General features: G+C 40.5%; 2 protein-coding genes across 3 annotated transcripts; both read right to left on the reverse strand.

Moving 5' to 3' along the window:
- Positions 1-3,187: 3,187 nt before the first annotated feature.
- Positions 3,188-10,472, reverse strand: LOC121867774 (spermidine synthase-like). Its single transcript, XM_042367857.1, has 10 exons — positions 10,454-10,472; positions 9,016-9,089; positions 8,408-8,532; positions 7,923-8,062; positions 6,426-6,546; positions 6,145-6,240; positions 5,684-5,864; positions 5,459-5,541; positions 5,230-5,376; positions 3,188-4,589 (listed from the first exon to the last, which is right to left on the reverse strand). The coding sequence occupies exons 4-10, from the start codon at positions 8,051-8,053 to the stop codon at positions 4,446-4,448; spliced, it is 903 nt and encodes a 300-aa protein (XP_042223791.1). The 5' UTR covers positions 8,054-8,062; positions 8,408-8,532; positions 9,016-9,089; positions 10,454-10,472; the 3' UTR covers positions 3,188-4,445.
- Positions 10,473-10,520: 48 nt separating this feature from the next.
- Positions 10,521-17,274, reverse strand: LOC121867773 (protein timeless homolog). 2 transcript variants are annotated; one of them, XM_042367855.1, is made up of 3 exons: positions 17,185-17,273; positions 16,813-16,954; positions 10,521-15,041 (listed from the first exon to the last, which is right to left on the reverse strand). In XM_042367855.1, the coding sequence occupies exon 3, from the start codon at positions 15,022-15,024 to the stop codon at positions 10,951-10,953; it is 4,074 nt and encodes a 1,357-aa protein (XP_042223789.1). In that variant the 5' UTR covers positions 15,025-15,041; positions 16,813-16,954; positions 17,185-17,273; the 3' UTR covers positions 10,521-10,950. The 2 variants fall into 2 exon arrangements, with proteins under 2 accessions (XP_042223789.1, XP_042223790.1); XM_042367856.1 differs by lacking the exon at positions 16,813-16,954 and having other exon boundaries at positions 17,185-17,274.
- Between the last annotated feature and the right edge of the window lie 1,281 nt (positions 17,275-18,555).

Below are 18,555 nucleotides of genomic sequence, written 5' to 3' on the forward strand. Positions count from 1 at the left end.
GCGTTAAGTATTTTTATATTGGGTTAATTATCTATTTATCCTAGTTAATTATCTCTATATCTATCGCTCTATCATATTAATATATTTATTTATTGTTATTAGTAGCGTATTTTAAGGTTTAAATATATTATTGTCATAGACTACGTGGCAGTTATGGTTAGCTTTAGTGTAGGGTTTGGTTCATAGATGGCGGTGTATATTGAGGAACATATATCTATCTTTCAATATAGTTACCTCTCTGTCTATCTGTTTGTCGTATCTCCAAGATTTAAAAAGATACAAAATTAATGCATAATAGGTCAATACAACACTGACTATCTATTTATTCACCCATTTGTTTTGGTATTAAATATTAAAGGCAGATATGAGGTATTTTAATTTGCATTCAAAGCTCTATGACAACTAGACATCTTGTTGTGCCCATAGCTGGTTCAGTTGTCTCTCGAAGGCTAATGTTGTTATGCGAGGTAACACCCAACCAGCTTATTATTATTAGAGTTGTGGGGATAATATTCAGGTGAAATAAGCTGGGGCTATTCATCATGTGAAATAAGCTGGGGCTATTCCTCAGGTGAAATAAGCTGGGGCTATTCCTCAGGTGAAATAAGCTAGGGCTATTCCTCAGGTGAAATAAGCTGGGGCTATTCCTCAGGTGAAATAAGCTGGGGCTATTCCTCAGGTGAAATAAGCTGGGGCTATTCCTCAGGTGAAATAAGCTGGGGCTATTCCTCAGGCAGGAAATAAGCTGGGGCTATTCCTCAGGTGAAATAAGCTGGGGCATTCCCAGGTGAAATAAGCTCAGGGGCTGAATTCCTCAGGTAAGCTGGGAGCTGGGCTATTCCTCAGGTGAAGCCAATAAGCTGGGGGCTATTCCTCAGGTGAAATAAGCTGGGGCTCAGGGTAGAAAATAAGCTGGGGCTATTCATCAGGTGAAATAAGCTGGGGCTATTCCTCAGGTGAAATAAGCTGGGGCTATTTCTCCAGGTGAAATAAGCTGGGGCTCTTCCTCAGGTGGAAATAGCTGAGGCTATTCCTCCAGGTGAAATAAGCTGGAGCTATTCCTCAGGTGAAATAAGCTGGGGCTATTCCTCAGGTGAAATAAGCTGGGGCTATTCCTCAGGTGAAATAAGCTGGGGCTATTCCTCAGGTGAAATAAGCTGGGGCTATTCCTCAGGTGAAATAAGCTTGAGGCTATTCCTCAGGTGAAATAAGCTGGGGCTATTCCTCAGGTGAAATAAGCTGGGATGTTTAATTTCAGGTGTAAAGCTGGGAGTTAATCTACAGGTGAAATAAGCTGGGATGTCAGGTGCTCAAATGATTTTATATCCTGATTTTCATACAAGTAAATTTAAAGTTAAGACCTTTACTTATTGACCTTAAAAAAAGAAAATAAATTGAATTAAGGTCAATGTATATGAAACAAGACCAATATAAACAGTATACATTATGTCAAAGATTATTAAGCTGAATTTATATGACTAACCAATATAAACTATGTACAGTACATTATATAAACAGTTCTTATGGTCAATATATATTATACATTTATTTCATTCCCTTGTTACATTGTAAGTCTACATAGTGAGGTAAATAGTGCAACCTTTATTTAATGAACTATACAGATGTTAGTCCATTATATCGAGGGTTCGTTAAATGTGGAACCTCTATTTAACGAACTATATTGAGATGAAAGTCCATTATATCAAGGGTCCGTTAGCTGTGGAACCCCTATATAAAGGATTATACAGAGATGAAAGTCCGTTATATCGAGGGTCCATTAGATGTGAAACCCCCATTTAATGAACTATATAGAGAGAAGTCCTTTATATCGAGGTTTCACTACATTAAGTATCAGGAAATTTAAAGACAATATCAATAACATCATATTTTATAAAGACCATTTAACTATAAACCCGTTACTGTAATTATGATGAAGAATAATCCACAAGTTTAATAATAATATAAAAATGGAAACTGCAATACGAATCACCACCAACAAATATATAGTTCCTCCCCCACATAAAATTATCAGTAATCATGGGATCGATCAATGTGGGTATCGGTACTCATGGGATCGATCAATGTGGGTGTCGGTACTCATGGGATCGATCAATGTGGGTATCGGTACTCATGGGATCGATTAATGTGGGTATCGGTACTCATGGGATCGATCAATGTGGGTATCGGTACTCATGGGATTGATCAACGTGGGTGTCGGTACTCATGGGATCGGTCAATGTGGGTGTCGGTACTCATGGGATCGATCAATGTGGGTATCGGTACTCATGGGATCGATCAATGTGGGTATCGGTACTCATGGGATCGATCAATGTGGGTATCGGTACTCATGGGATCGATCAATGTGGGTATCGGTACTCATGGGATCGATCAATATTAGTACTCGTACACATAAGGATGGAATAAATGTGGTGTCGGTACTCATGGGATAAATCAATAGTGTCGGTACTCATAGGATACTCAATGGCGGGTATCGGTACTCATGGGATGTCGATCAATGTGGGTATCATTACTCATGGAATTGATCGATGTGGGATTCCAAGTTTACTATGGGGTCAGCAACATTAGTAGACTATGTATCAGTAGTCTAAATTCCGTGGAATCAATTAATGGGTAAAAACTTCCATGCAGATAATAAGCTATTTCTCAGGATAACCAAAGAGTGTTTAGTTATACACAAACCTAAGACCTGTCTCGCCACCTTCTGCAGTAGTTGCAAAAGTGTTTAGTTATATAAAACACAGGAGCCTGTCCTCATACCACCCTTCTGCAGTAGTTACCAAAAGTGTTTAGTTATATACAAGCACAAGACCTGACCTCGCCACCCCTATACTGCAGTAGTTGCAAAAGTGTTGGTTATACACAAGCACAAGACCTGTCCTCGCCACCCCTTCTGCAGTAGTTACCGGTCATAGGCACCAATATACCACAATCACTTTTAAAATATTTATCAGAATAATTCTTCCCATTAAACAACAAGAGAGGGCAGTTATTGTACCGCCGCAGCTAAATATTATACTATCATTTTATCCTGCAGGATGTCTCATAAGTGGTGTGTATCATACTGTACAGGGTGTCATAGGTCCTGCATCATACTGTACAGGGTGTCTCATAAGTGGTGTATCATACTGTACAGGGTGTCATAGGTCCTGCATCATACTGTACAGGGTGTCATAGGTCCTGCATCATACTGTACAGGGTGTCATAGGTCCTGTATCACACCGTACAGGGTGTCTCATAGGTCCTGTATCACACTGTACAGGGTGTCTCTTAAGTGGTGTATCTTAAATGACACAAATATCAGTCTCTAGTAAATCTTATTGAATTTTGTGTTATTTAAAGGGGAAATTCTATCAATACCTCGGCATACACAGGACCCTATGATAGCTTAACACTCAGTAGTCCCCAAACCTTCTGCAGCCCTTGAACCTATTGCCTGTAGTCATCAAGTCCTTCCTTAAATGGTTAGTTACATTTGAGTTAAGTTAAGAATACCATATGAACATAAATTCCAACATTTGAGTGAAGTTAAGAATACCATATGAACATAAATTCCAACATTTGAGTGAAGTTAAGAATACCATATGAACATAAATTCCAACATTTGAGTGAAGTTAAGAATACCATATGAACATAAATTCCAACATTTGAGTGAAGTTAAGAATACCACATGAACATAAATTCCAACATCTTTATACGATATTTTCCCCCATTTGATTGTTTAAACCAGCGACCACACAAGACATTAATTAACTCAAGTGTTTTGTTGTGATGTGTGGCTGCCATGAGACTCTTGACCATACACTGTGGTCTACTTATATAAGACACCAACTGTGATACATAAATAAATCTACTGATCCACGAACCATGTTTATAAGATCATAATTAGTATACACACTCGACAACACAACCTTATGAACAGAAAAAGAAAATATCTCTTCAGTTAAATTTGGAAGGATTTCATTTGATGGTGAAAATTAACAAAGAAAAATTTAGTGCTATGGTAAAGGATTAGAAAATGTGAGGACTTAAGAAATGAATAACTAAAACACAAAACAAACTATAATGAACCAATCAGTGAAGGGAATAAAAATAATGAACCAATCAGTGAAGAGAATAAAAATAATGAACCAATCAGTGAAGAGAATAAAAATAATGAACCAATCAGTGAAGAGAACAAAAATAGAATAACAATATCTCACATCTTCCTTATTAGATGACATAAAGATTAGTCACCCCAGCTTATTTTAACCCTTAACCAGCGGCCATTATCAGTGGAAGATTACATTTTTGCACATATGAGGGGATGAGGAGCAGGAGGGTATAGGAGGGGTAGGAGGGGATAATTTAGGAATCCTTAGCCATTGATTAAGGGCTAAAACACCACAATGGACGTCATCTATGTATACAAGAAGGAAAGACTTAGTTTATCGAGCATCCTTGAGAATGTTCCTCATGAACGTAGGCATGACAAACGAGGCGCGGTGGATATCTGCGTTGTAGTACTTGAGGGAGAGAGCGGTGGCTTTCTCGCAGTCCCAAACCGTCACTGGGTCTCGGAAGTTGGTGGCCTGGCGAGATCACAAATGTTAAAACAGATTAGACTCGAGTTTATCTGTATTTTGTATTATTATTAAGAATTTCATGTTACTGTTAAAATGTTATGAGATATTTTTTTATATTGTTTAGGTGAAGTTCAGTTCCCCAGTACCATTCCTAAATATAACTCAGGGGCTTTACTATGTTATTTTACTAGATGCTAAATATATTTCTCTGTACACCCATCCACACCTTAACCAACACTCATCACACCTCCCCTCTCTACACCTCAACTAAAAGAATTTCACCAAACATTAATAATATAGATCAGTTTAGGTTAAGTTAATTTAGCTAATCATCAAAATCCATTAATAAAAACCCCAATTATAGATTAATAAACACATTTAAATTACATCACAGATCAAAAACCTAACATAATAAATCACTTACTGAAAACTTTATACCAATGAGTTTTGTTAGCACATCAGTCGCTGTTATCTTCTGTCAATCATTAAGTCAGAGTACAGGTGATTGGACACCTTTCCAAGCCAATATATTGTCCTCATGATAACTACACAAGATAAGGGTTTTTAATTCACTGAATTTTTATCAAAGAGAATGAAATGATTCTCTTCTTGTTACCACACAAAACAGCCACGATTTTCGACTCGCCTCATTCTTACTACAGAGAATGAAACCGATCTGGCCCGAGGGGTAGGAAGGGGTACAGGTGTACGCGTACTCCACGACAGGAAAGATCTCGTGGCAATTCTTCACCAGACGACTGATCAGAGCAGCATCCAGCCACATGCACTCCCCCTAGTGAGAAATAAGCAGAATATTAGTGCATTTTTAACCATACAGGACACTACACACACACACACACACACAAAGTACGTACCTGACAGCACAAGATTCCTCCCTCGGTTAACTTGTCCTTCATGCGAGCGTAGTAATCCTCTTGGAACAGTGAAATGGCAGGACCTGGGGGAACATGATTGGTTAGTTAGTTAGTAAGTCAGTAAATAGGCTCTTGAGAAGATTAGGCACCTCAGCATCTTTCATCTGATTAGATTAGATTGGGTTGGGTCAGGTCAGGAGAGGAAAAACAACCACATAAGCTCACCATCTTTCACCCCTCCACCATCGCCATTCACCACAGGGTCTGAAGCATCTGTTATTATCACATCAAACTTGTCGTTGGTCTTCTCCAGGAACTGCGCTCCGTCCCCAGTGTACAGAGTTAGCTTAGGGTTAGAGAAGCCGCAACCCATAGATGGTACGAATGTCTTACACGCCTCTATCACCTGAAATAGATGACACTAATGACTCACACACCTGTAATATAGATGACGCGAATGACTCACACTATCTGTATACGCACTGTCTATGTATACGAATACCTACACTGTCTGTATACTTGTACTGTATATGTACACTGTATACCTGCACCAACTATGTATATACATTGCCTGATACACGTGGTGAATCAGTGTAAACATGGAGGTCAATCTTATTCAATAAATCCCATTCAATCTCTCAGTAAATAACACACACACACACGCACACAAACACACACACACTCACCTCAGCATCAATCTCACACTGGACGACTTCCTCAACAGCTGGGTGTCGGCTACATTCCCTCGCCACCCCACCGTCACCTCCACCTACGACGAGAACCTGAGGAGATAGACACAAGTAAAACCAACTAATTCATTCATAAATTATCACACACAAGACAACACTTCATACACACCTCAACTAACACTAATACATTCATTAATTATCAAACAAATAATATGAAACACCACAAAAGAAATTCAATTATATCCAAAGTGAGAGATAACGGAGGTAAATTATCTTACTTTCTTAGGGTGCGGGTGAGAGTTGAGAGGGAGGAAGGTAATCATCTCTTGGTAAGATGCCTCATCCCTCTCGGTAAATTGGATGGCTCCGTCTAGTACCAGCATCTTGCCGTAGTGTGTGCTGTGAGGGGGGAGGAGTTTTATTATTGTCTGCTATGTATGAAAGCAGTTTGACTTCATGTATACTGGTAATGTATGCTATGTATGACTATGAATTCAGTTTTATTGAATGTATAGTTCTAATTGTGTGCTAAGTATGAATGCAGTTTTACTACATGTACACAAGAGTTCTGTTAAGGCATATCATGTATAAATATGAATTCAATTTTACTCCATGTATACCGTACAGAGTTTTATTTACGTACAACTACAATATTTGATGACATTTAAATATATGTTTTAGAGAGATTTATACTATATATTTTAAGCCGTACAGCGTCAACGGCATAACAGTTACTCCGATATACTTTCGAGATAAATGAATAAGTACTGGAAAATCTATACTTATAATGCAAAAGAGAAACCAAATAAATAATTATAAAATCATACAAAAAAATACATATTGGTGAAAATTATTATGAATCGAGTGTAAATAATACAAAAAAGGATAAATATATTGATTTTACGAAATCGAGATAGACGATAAATAAAGGAAAAACAGCTACAGACGGTGAAAACTTACGGTAATTAGCTTAATTCCACTCACTCGATGATAAACGTCAACACCCGTAAAACTCTACAGGTTCTACGTGTAAACTTTCAACACCGCGACACACTCACCCATGGGCTTAACTACACCTTCCATGGTCCGGTGAATTACTAAATGATATTTCTCCGTCATTATATGATAGTATACAATAAGTCCATTTCAGCCAAAATCCAAAAGTCAAAAAATTGCCGACGCCAGCCGGACAAAATTATATTAACTTAGCAGATGCCGTACAGGATAAATGTAAAGTGTACGGTGCTTAATTCGCTAAATCCCTTAAATTATAATTCCGAGAGAAGAGTAAATTTTGGTCGAAAAAATACTTAGGCTTACAGTTTTGGCCCAGAAATGGCTTTTGTTTAAACTCTCAGTATAGGTACTCCTGAGCATTCTGAATCTATGGTCCATGACTCGATTGTGAGGTAATTAGTAGTTATAATGATGCTTGGAATATTTTAATTACAGTACTTTTTCAATGCTAATTACTGTACTCGCCGACTATGGGTTTCCAAGGTGTAATTTTTATCAAATTGTGTTATTCTGGAAGTGCAGTAATTATCAATGAACTTAATTCTCATGTAAATATATACAACATCTATTAATTAGTTCCCAGTTCATAACCAAAGGCCATTTAATCCAGTCAAAGATTCAGTTAACTCAGTCTGTGGTCCACTTAACAGTCTATGGCCCAGTTAACCCAGTCTATGGTCCATTTAACCCAGTCTATGGTCCATTTAACCCAGTCTAAGGCCCAATGGCAGCCCACCAACAGCAGTGAACCATCTCACCTCTCCAAGACCTGAATGTTCTGAAATTTGCTTTTTTTCTCATGTAAAATTTTCTCTATCTGGAGGGAGAAAGCCTGCCCGGGCCACATGGGCGACTGTTCCGTGTACCATCCCTTGAGATCCTGGTCCATGGCCCACACCTGATGGCCAAGAGAGAAAAAATTAGTCAAACGGGAATTGTAAATAAAAAAAAAATAAAAAAATTATACAGTAAGTTGGAATGATGATGTCAATACGATGGATGCAAGAATGATATGGTACTTTGGAGAGGATATGTAAACACAAGGGACACGAGAATGATTCAGTACACGAAATAACTTGTAAATGCAGCTACTATAGGTAATACATATATGGTAGATGTTTGTCTAAGCCACATTTTTCTGTTCTATCTTTTCTTACATTAAAAAAAAAAAAACACAAAATAGACAATTCAGATAAACAAACTTCAGATAGCAATCATTTGAAGAATAATACTCTTGGGTTACCTGTATAGTTATATAATTCCTACTGATGGGTGGTTGTGGGCGGTGGTGGTTAGCTGATGGTAGGTGGCAGTCTCGTTGGTGGTGGGTGGCAGGTGGTGGTGGGTGGCAGATCTCAATGAAGGAACCTGGTGAGCAACAGAGCCTCAAGTAAGAGAGTTGCCGATTGATTTAAATAGCCGTCAGAAGGCAAATTCCACAACAGGTAAAAGTGATTAGTGGACCATATCTTTTGAGTTCCCTACACGTAGACGGACCAAGCACCTTGACGACATTATCACCCCTGCTGTACGCCGCATCATTTGTATATCACCAACAGAAGTAACCAATATTTATCAGTTTCGTCTTCTTGTCAAAACAGTGAAGTAAAAATGGCAAGATCAAGATTAATTTACTTTATTACACACAGCATTATAGACTATACCACCTGCTGAACTGTATACCTGCTGAACTGTATACCTGCTGAACTGTATACCTGCATTGTCTATATACCTGCATTGTCTATATACCTGCTGAACTATATAGCTGTCTACAGTATGATAAAAGACCCCCAGGACAATGGATTAACCCCCTGAGTATTACATAAACTTGAAAAATGGTAAATTATTCACCGTGACTCTCAGCCTCCTCCTATCTCCATCAATGGCCGATATACTCGTAGCTTTCCGTTATCTTCAAAGGTCTTCTGTGAGGGGTAGTATACAGTACAGTAGTTGTTGATATACTGAACTGTTTATGGGGGCTGTTGTGTGTGTGTGTGTGTGTGTGTGTGTGTGAGTGTGTGTCATATCTGAGTGCTATATGCATGTGCAGGTCTGTATGTGGTTTCTGGGTGGTGTATGTGCTTAGTCATGTGTGCGTGTGTGTGTGTGTGTAGAAGCATATAAAAATGTTTAATCTGTCTAGGTACATAATCCCACAACATTATTACCAAAAAACTTAAAACATATACAAAAAATACCTGACATTAATAAATACCGATGCAGTATACAAACTGGTCATTAATTCTCAACCCATTACTAAAGTTAACCATTTATTATATTACCACTTACTAACCATTGAGGTAGTTGAGCTGTTTTCTCATGACCGTAATTGTCCAAAATAGTTATAAAGTATACATGTGGGTTTGATGACACTAACAAACATTCCATGAGTTATTTCTTTAGTGCATCTCATCTACATATTTTGAGATGAAGTTTGAAATATATCAGTTTATGGAATCCCGTCACACCCTGTACTGTACTGATCATCTCCCCAACCATTATCAATCATAAGTTAGGAAAACAGTTATGACAAACCCATATGTTTTATAAAATAGTTTGTACATTTTTCACCAAAGATATAATCAGACAAATTTGGTTTATGATCAGTAATTAACTCATTTTGAAATATATTAAACATCTGATGGCTGTGGTGATATTCTCTTATTGTTGACCGTTGTTTATATATCTGGTCTTTAGTAATGTACATTGTTTATATAATGGAATGATTTATGTGTATTGTCTGTATATGCTACATGATGAACTGAAATAATAATGGCCGCCCCATGTGTTGCAAGATGGTCAGCCCTAGGGCCACCTTGATGAGAACTTGTTTCAGGTGTAGAAACTGTCACCAACACAACAACCACACCCCAAGTTAACGAGCTGAATGACTCAGTGTTTAAGGTGTAGAAACTGTCACCAACACAACAACCACACCCCAAGTTAACGAGCTGAATGACCCAGTGTTTAAGGTGTAGAAGCTATCACCAACATACCAACCACACCCTGAGTTAACGAGCTGCATGACCCAATGTTTAAGGTGTAAAAGCTATCACCAACACAACAACCACACCCTGAGTTAACGAGCTGCATGACCCAGTGTTTAAGGTGTAAAAGCTATCACCAACACAACAACCACACCCTTATTTAACGAGCTGCATGACCCAGTGTTTAAGAATAATCCAAGACTGGACAACTCACTAACTGCGCGAGCTAACCAATACACTCGATGAATCAGTGTAAATTTGTGTGACTATCTCAGTGAATAAATATCTGTTCAGCGCACCATCCGAGGGACAACGCTCTATTCAATAGGCTCATCAACATGGCGGCGGAAACACTGAAACAAGATAAAGAAAATAGTAAATTTATTTAGAAATATTTTTTATATTACACAAACAAAAATAAACCTTATTCAACTGTAGAGACATTAAGATTATTATTAGTTAATTCTCTTAATATAAAAAAATAAATAAATGAAATATAGGAAAAAATACTGGAACACTTGAAGATAAAACTCCATAGATTATTTTACCAGATGATTTAACACCTTTACACAACCTGGAGGGGGCTAGGTTAGGTTAAAGTAAGGTAGGGTAGTTTGGTTAGGTTTAAGTTAGGGTTTAATCATCAGATAAAATAAACAATGGGGTTCTTAATCTTCAAGTGACACGAGAAACCTTTAAAATGTCAATATTATTCTGCATCAATGACAAAAGAATAATTAAAACACAGCCTCACAATATTCACACTTGAGTTCATTCCATTATTTATCTAAGTAAGTTATTCATCATCACTGTCTATTATGGCTCTCGGTCTTTGTTTTTCACTGAATGATGGAATATTTTCACCTTCAGAATCCGAGTCCAACATCCGCCTACTCTGTGAAGGCTTCTGTGTGGCTCTGTCGACCGTGGAGCCAATGCCTCCGGCTCGCTTTTCCGTTTCCGTCGACTCCGTGTCTAGACGGAGGACGAGGGCGTGACTCTCTACCACGGGGCTGTCCTCCACCTCCCCCTCCTCCTCGTCGGAATCGTCGTTCAGGATTAATCGCCTCTTCTTCTTGCTCTTCTTACCGCGCGTGGACGCTTTTTCTGAATTCCCGTCGCTCTTCTCGGGATCGCTCACGATTCGTCTCTTCGGGCCGCGCGCCTTTGATGAGGAAGGAGTCGGGTCACCAGAGAGGAAGGTAAGAGGTATATCATCATCGCTGGAGTCCTCAACTCTCTGTGGTGTGCGGGCCGCCAGTGGGACCATCCCGTCGTCACCGCCGCTCGCCCGAGGTTTACGATTAAAGTTTTCCTTATCCTCGGGGTCCAAGTTCTCCGAGTCGGAGAAATCATCTTGCAAGTTGTTGTTCTCGGGAGATTTATTACGTTTCGGAGTCTTCGGTTTAGACTGTTTACGCTTTGGTTCTTTTGACGATCTCTTCTTCTTTTTCTTCTTTGTGTCTTCCTCCTCCTCCTCCACAGGCTCTAGAGGCACGTCGGCATTCTCCATGTCAATAATGCCGCCAGCCATCCCCTGCCTCAGATACTGGGCTCTATCACGCAGTGCGGCGACAGACAGCCGCGACGGTACGCGCCAGAACATCTCTTCGTGAGACTGAGGCGGCCGGATCCCCACGAGCTTCAGGAGCTTATGGAAGGCGTCGTCCTCCATGGCGTCGGTACAGGCCGCTGTGATGGCAAGAACTGGGACCGGCTCAAAGTCGCCGTCTTCCTCACGATCGTCCGCCACGTCCTGCAGTATTCCGGCCATCCACTCCACCGCTTCCTGCATGTTGCCTTCCAGAACAGCGTTAAGTGCTTGAGATATTAACGCTGGAGTGGCCACCGGAGGGACGTACGCCGGCCGTCGCGAGGGTTTCTTGGCCACGTGGCTCTCGTCTAAGGACTCGTCACCTCTCTCTCTGCCCGAGTCGTCACTCTCGCTGCCTCGGTTGGCGGCCAAGAATAGCTCGCCCCGAGATCTCATGTCCACTCTGGGTTTGGCTTTAGTGGGTCTCTTTTTATACAGTTCCTTCCTGTCAGACACCAGACCCAGCTCCAGGATCTTCTCTATGATGCGGTGCTTCGGTCTCTTCTCCATGGTGTTGTCCATGATCCTGCCCACCACGTCCATAGCACCTTTGTGTTCCTCAAACAGCATCTTCAACTCTTCCTCCTCCTCCTCCGACCAAACTCTGGGACACTTGAGTTTTAAAGGTTTACGTTTTACCTCGTTGATGTGGGTGACTAGTCCCATGTCCTTCAGCTTCTTGATGACCATCCGTCGCGTCCTGGTCTGGTTGATGAGGTTCTGCAGGATGAGGTCGACGGTGTCCTTGCCGACTCTCTCCTCGGCGGGAACGTCTTTGAACTCCTCAAAGAGCCGGTGCAGCTCGTCCTCCTCCTCCTCTCTCCACGCCTTCTTCGTGGCGACTTTCCCGCCTTGTTCCTCGTAACCGCACTCTATCTCGACGGCGTCTCTGTTGGTCTTCCAGAAGAGCAGCTCCACGTACACCTTGGTGCTGTTCTCCGCCACTTTGAGGAACTGCCGGAAGATGTACTTGCCGAACTTGCCGATCTCCCTGACGGATTCGTCCGAACTCCTCCTGGGGTCTTCCATGGCTCGCTGAAACACACAAAACAACGACGCCTGGAAGAAAATGGCTGGGAGTTTGGCGTCCCAGGCGATGCGGTGATACATCTTCAGTATGCAGTGGTTGGTGTGCGCGGAATTACTCTGGTATCGTTTAAAGAGCCGACCGTACGACTGCATCACATTGGTGTTGGCGAAGCGGCGCAGAAAGCCGAGGAAGTCAAACTCCTGTTCCGTGATCCGCACCCTGACCTCCTCCTCCTCCTCCTGCTCTTCCTCGTCGTACTCCTCCTCTGGAGGCTCTTCCCCCTCCGCAGGGTTGAGGTCGGCCATAAATATCTCCCGCAGCGCCAGAAACTCCTCCGAGGCATCCATGCCGTCGGGGCCAAAAATATTTCCCTCCGGCCACACCTCCCGGGAGGACCGCATCAGAGACACCGCTTCGGCCATCTCTTTGTTACGCAATAGTTTGTTTATTCTCCTCATGGCAGACTCCTTCTGGTCCTCCTCGGCCGCCTCAGAGAGCGTGTCAAAGGGGATGGTGTCCGGCAGGTCGCCCGCCTCGCCCTGCACCACCGCCGATAACTCCGAGGACATCTCGTCCCACAGGTCCTGTAGTTTATCTTCCGTGAGTTGACCGTCGGTCGTCTTCTTGGTAGCGGTCTTCTTCTTGCCGACCTTCTTGACCTTTTGCACCATCAGGCGCTTACGTTTGCCGCAGAATCCCTCCAGCAGCTTCAGAAATATGTGAGTCGTCTCTATCAAGTCCTTCAGGTAGGTCGGAGTCATCTTCTTCGGGTTATAGACCTGTAAGAGAGTTAGGACCAGTTCTCTGTATTCCACCACATAGAACACTTTGGACTCGAGGACCTTCGAAGACTCTCGGACGGATTCACTCTCCGATCTGTCCATGGCTGCCAGAGTCGAGAGAAGCTCCCGGTAGGCCCCGAGTGCCCTGTGCATACGACGCGACCACAGCGGGATCTTCTTCTTGTCGGTGGTCATGGTCTCGTAGTAAGTCTCCAGGTTGGTCTGTATGTAGTGGACTGTCTGAACACTGAGAGTCTCACTCACCAGCTCAACCTTAAACTGATGGTGTCTGTTGAACTCCATGAAGAACTTGATGGCCCACAGGTAGTAGGACTCGTCGTGGTCCTGCGCCCGAGCCCTGTCCAGGTTGTCCTTCACCGCGTACATGATGCTGTTGTACGCCCCGTTGAGGAACTCCACGCAGAACTCCTGCAGGAAGAGTCTAATGGCCAGCGTCGACCTCCTGGTGACGCTGCAATCGATCAGCGGCTCATTGTTCTTGTTGATCTTCTTGGGTCGCTTGGCACGGTCGAGGTCGAGACTTCTCAGGTCGGTCAGAGGCCGATGGGAGATGAGGTCGCGGTCGCTGATGCTCTTCATGTTCTGGACGTAGTACGTCCCCCCGAACCTGGAGTGCCGAGCTCCATAGTGTTTGTTCTTGCGTTGCCGCCTGTAGGCCGCCTCCCTCTGACGCAGCTCCAGCAGCTCCTTCTGGTCCCTCTCCTTCTCCGTCCTGGAGCGCCCAATGTCCGCCGCCGCCAACTGTGATGCGTCTTGTTCTCTCAGCATGAGGGAAATAATTTCTAGAACGTGCATGCACAGCTCCTGCTCCCGTTCCGATGAAGCGACGTACAGCAACAGGTCCTCAAAACCAGACAGGTGCAGGGCCCACAACACCTGGTCGTGGACGGAGGCGTCGTCGTCGGTCCTCTTCTCTTCCTCGGGGCTGGCGGGGACGGACAGCACGTTACGCACCAGGATGAGGATTCTCTCTATGAGCATTTTGTCCTCTTCCTGACGCTCCTCCCACTCCAACTGGAGCAGCTCACCCAGCCTCCCCACCAACACACCCCACAACTTGTCATCTATGAAGGCCCCCTTGTACCCCTGCTGTTGTGAGATCAGCTGCAGGAACTGTTGCCTCGTCACCTTCTCCTCCGGCAGCTCCTCGCGGAACAGCAGGAGGGCCGGGTTGGTCAGGTTCACCAGGAGACGTACGGTTATCTCGAACAGCTCGGCCTCCTGTCCGTGGTCTCGTATTATGGGGAGGAGGTCCGTCTGCACCACCCTCGTCTCGCCCAGCACCCGCCGAGTCTCGTGGCTCTCGTCGTCCTTCCTCAGGTAACGGACGAGATCCTTTATCGTCTCCAGACAGTCGGCCTCCTTGTAGTACTTGACCCCATCGCTGTACCCCAGGGCAGAGCAGGCGGCCAGCAACTCTGCATGTAGTAACGCATCAGCCATGGCTCATATCCACACACCTGTAACAACAGTCAATAATCACACACCTGACTCTTAATACAATACCAAACTGTCTTCACTAAACCACATAATATTGACCTTAATATTAACACATCGTAATAAATTTAATATTAACACATAGTAATAAGTTTAATATTAACACATCATAATAAATTTAACATTAACACATAGTAATAAATTTAATATTAACACATAGTAATAAATTTAACATTAACACATAGTAATAAATTTAATATTAACACAGTAATAAATTTAACATTAACACATAGTAATAAATTTAATATTAACACATAGTAATAAATTTAATATTAACATAGTAATAAATTTAATATTAACACATAGTAATAAATTTAATATTAACACATAGTAATAAATTTAACATTAACACATAGTAATAAATTTAACATTAACACATAGTAATAAATTTAACATTAACACATAGTAATAAATTTAATATTAACACATAGTAATAAATTTAATATTAACACATAGTAATAAATTTAATATTAACACATAGTAATAAATTTAATACCACCACCAAATAATTAGTTTATTAATACCACATATTGCAGTAACTAATTTGTTAATACCACCCAGTAATAAAGTTCAATTATACCACCCAGTAATAAAGTTCAATTATACCACCCAGTAATAAAGTTCAATTATACCACCCAGTAATAAAGTTCAATTATACCACCCAGTAATAAAGTTCAATTATACCACCCAGTAATAAAGTTCAATTATACCACCCAGTAATAAAGTTCAATTATACCACCCAGTAATAAGCTTAATATTACAAGTGGATGGTTAGGTTAGGTATAGGCTATTAGGCCATCTGCTGGTAGTTATGCTGTCTGACTCAGTAAACTAGATTCAGGCTTAAATCACCATAACTTATGTTACCTGATGATTAACTACCCTACTGTTAACCTAACTTAAACCACCTGAATGTTAACCTAACTTAAACCACCTGAATGTTAACCTAACTTAAACCACCTGAATGTTAACCTAACTTAAACCACCTGAGTATTAACCTAACTTAAACCACCTGAATGTTAACCTAACTTAAACCACCTGAATGTTAACCTAACTTAAACCACCTGAATGTTAACCTAATCCAATATTAACCAATCTTAACCAACCTAATCTACCCTAATGCTAACCTAACTTAAACCACCTGAATGTTAACCTAACTTAAACCACCTGAATGTTAACCTAATCCAATATTAACCAATCTTAACCAACCTAATCTACCCTTAACCTAACCTAACCAAACCCAAACCTTAAACTAACCTAATACTAACCAAAGAAAGATTGACTAAAAAGTAAAAATAAGTTAATATGAATCATTTATCAACATTAACACACAAATATCGTTACCATGACAGCTTCTTGATGTACAGGAAAAAAAAATAAATATATTGGTTTTTCTTCACCAGATTTGTTTTAATTGAAGTTAATAAATAAATAATATTCTTAAGGCCAACCTGAGCAACTGTCCTTAAATATTACCAAGATATTTAAACTTTTTACTTTTATTTTCGTTACAACATCGATAATTATTAAAAACAGTTTATTTATTAGTTAGTAAAGTAATAAAGACAATAAATTAATAAACTAACCACCAAATAACATGTAGTAAGGTCAGTATCAACCCCTAAAACAACCCTAATAACTTACTTTAAAACTTCTAACAACAACTAACAACTAGACAAACAGTTTATTTATTGATTAAGTGGAGTAATTAAGACAATAAATTAATAAACTAACCAGTAAAGACGATAGTTATAGTAGACGTTGTTCTCGTGTCCTTAATAACGCGGGAAACATCCACAGCTGAACCTTGTTATGCGCACAACTTCATATTTCTCTTATTTCTTCAATTTTTACCTTATTTTCTGCCTTCTAACTACTTCCTTTATAAAAATGGAATTAAATTGGATAAACTTGATATATAAAATGTGGTTAAAATAGGTTAAATAGCGTTGAAATTGGGTAAAATAAGTGTGGGGAGGTGGTCTATGGAGTCAGCTGATGGGTCGACTCTTACTAAATTTATATATTTATTTTAATTAACGACTTAATAATCATTTTTATACATCATTAAAGCATCTAATTGTGGTTATTCATTATATAACTTACCGGTTTAACTGTAAAATGGCTTAATTAGGTGTAGAGAGGTAATTTAAGTCACCACAGTGGTTTAGGTCCAGATGTCTTATACACCAAGAGTTAAACTTAAACTAAACCAATAAACACAAACTTTATTTTATCATTATTCAGTTAACATACATTATAATTACGTTTTATTATTCATATATATATTAAAATAAACATCTAGGTTAAAAATATAGTTATTAATCCTCCAGGTAAGTTAATCACTGTAGGTGCCAGGGTTGCCAATGTCGCTGGGCTGGTACCTAAAAGTAGCTAAATGTCGCTAAATCTTCCATGGAAAGTCGCTAGCTATTATTCCCCCCCTTCAGTAATTTGATGCAAATAATATTTTCATAATGACGACTATAATGGACGGAGTATAAATAAAATGCATTATGTAAAAATAAAAATATTATTTTTTTTAAAGTTTAATGTGCACACTTACCTATTATTCAATAGTAATTACATCCCAGTCCTCTTGGTAGTGTGAACAACTGTAGAGCTGGAAGCATGTCAAGTGCTTGGTTCAGGTTCTCTTGTAACTGTATGCCTCCACAGTCCCTATCTTTCTTAAAATATCACTAGGAAGTTCATAACAGGTGTTCTGTCTTTTTAACCCATACTTTATTGTAAGAATTGCCTTTAATGTCGATAGTTTCATTTTGTTGCGCAATTTTGATTTCACAAAGTTCATATTACTAAATGTGCGCTCTACATCTGCGTTTGAATGTGGAAGAGATAAGGCAGCGAGTGCAATTTCAGCCAGATCATGGTAAGGGTTTTCACCTGTCGCATCTCTGTAATTTGCCACTTCTGACCACAATTTTAGGGTGTTAGATGCATGGACGGGCTGACATCAAGTGATCAGGAAATAGACGTGTCCCTCCTTCTGTACCACGACCCGTTCAAATGTATTAAACTTTTCTTATTATTTATTGTCCCTGTAACCCCGTTGCTATATATTATGGCTCGAAATTAGGAAAACTGAGTTTTCATGGACAGTCCAAAAGTATCCAGAAAGTCGCTAGATTTCTGTGGATATCTCTAGAGTCGAGACAAGTCGCAAATCACTCTAAAATGTCGCTAGAAAAAACAAAAAACTCTAGATCTAGCTGCAAAGTCGCTAAGTTGGCAACTCTGGTAGGTGCACGTGATCCAGGTAAAGGCCGATGACCTCAAGGGAAGAAGATAACACTAAGGTCTCAAAGTCTTTCCTGTAATTCACATCTTCAGGGGTGAGGACAGACTAAGGTGATATACTTGACAAGGTTAATATATACAGTAGAGGAGTTAATGTGGCATTTAAGAACTCATGCACTGTAAAACAAATGTTAATTAACAATAATACGTTTTCTT

This window comes from Homarus americanus, unplaced genomic scaffold (assembly GCF_018991925.1).
Source record: "Homarus americanus isolate GMGI-L3 unplaced genomic scaffold, GMGI_Hamer_2.0 scaffold46583, whole genome shotgun sequence".
Classification (NCBI taxonomy): Eukaryota; Metazoa; Arthropoda; class Malacostraca; order Decapoda; family Nephropidae; genus Homarus; species Homarus americanus.

Bases quoted from the DNA above. Each gene is read 5' to 3' on its own strand.
- LOC121867774 (XM_042367857.1), bottom strand. From the start codon at position 8,053: ATGGACCAGGATCTCAAGGGATGGTACACGGAACAGTCGCCCATGTGG. The intron at 5,865-6,144 runs GTGAGTGTGTGT...CATCTATTTCAG, and splicing joins AGTGTGAGATTGATGCTGAG to GTGATAGAGGCGTGTAAGAC. The intron at 4,590-5,229 runs GCGAGTCGAAAA...TGATCTCGCCAG, and splicing joins TTCTCTGTAGTAAGAATGAG to GCCACCAACTTCCGAGACCC.
- LOC121867773 (XM_042367856.1), bottom strand. From the start codon at position 15,024: ATGGCTGATGCGTTACTACATGCAGAGTTGCTGGCCGCCTGCTCTGCC.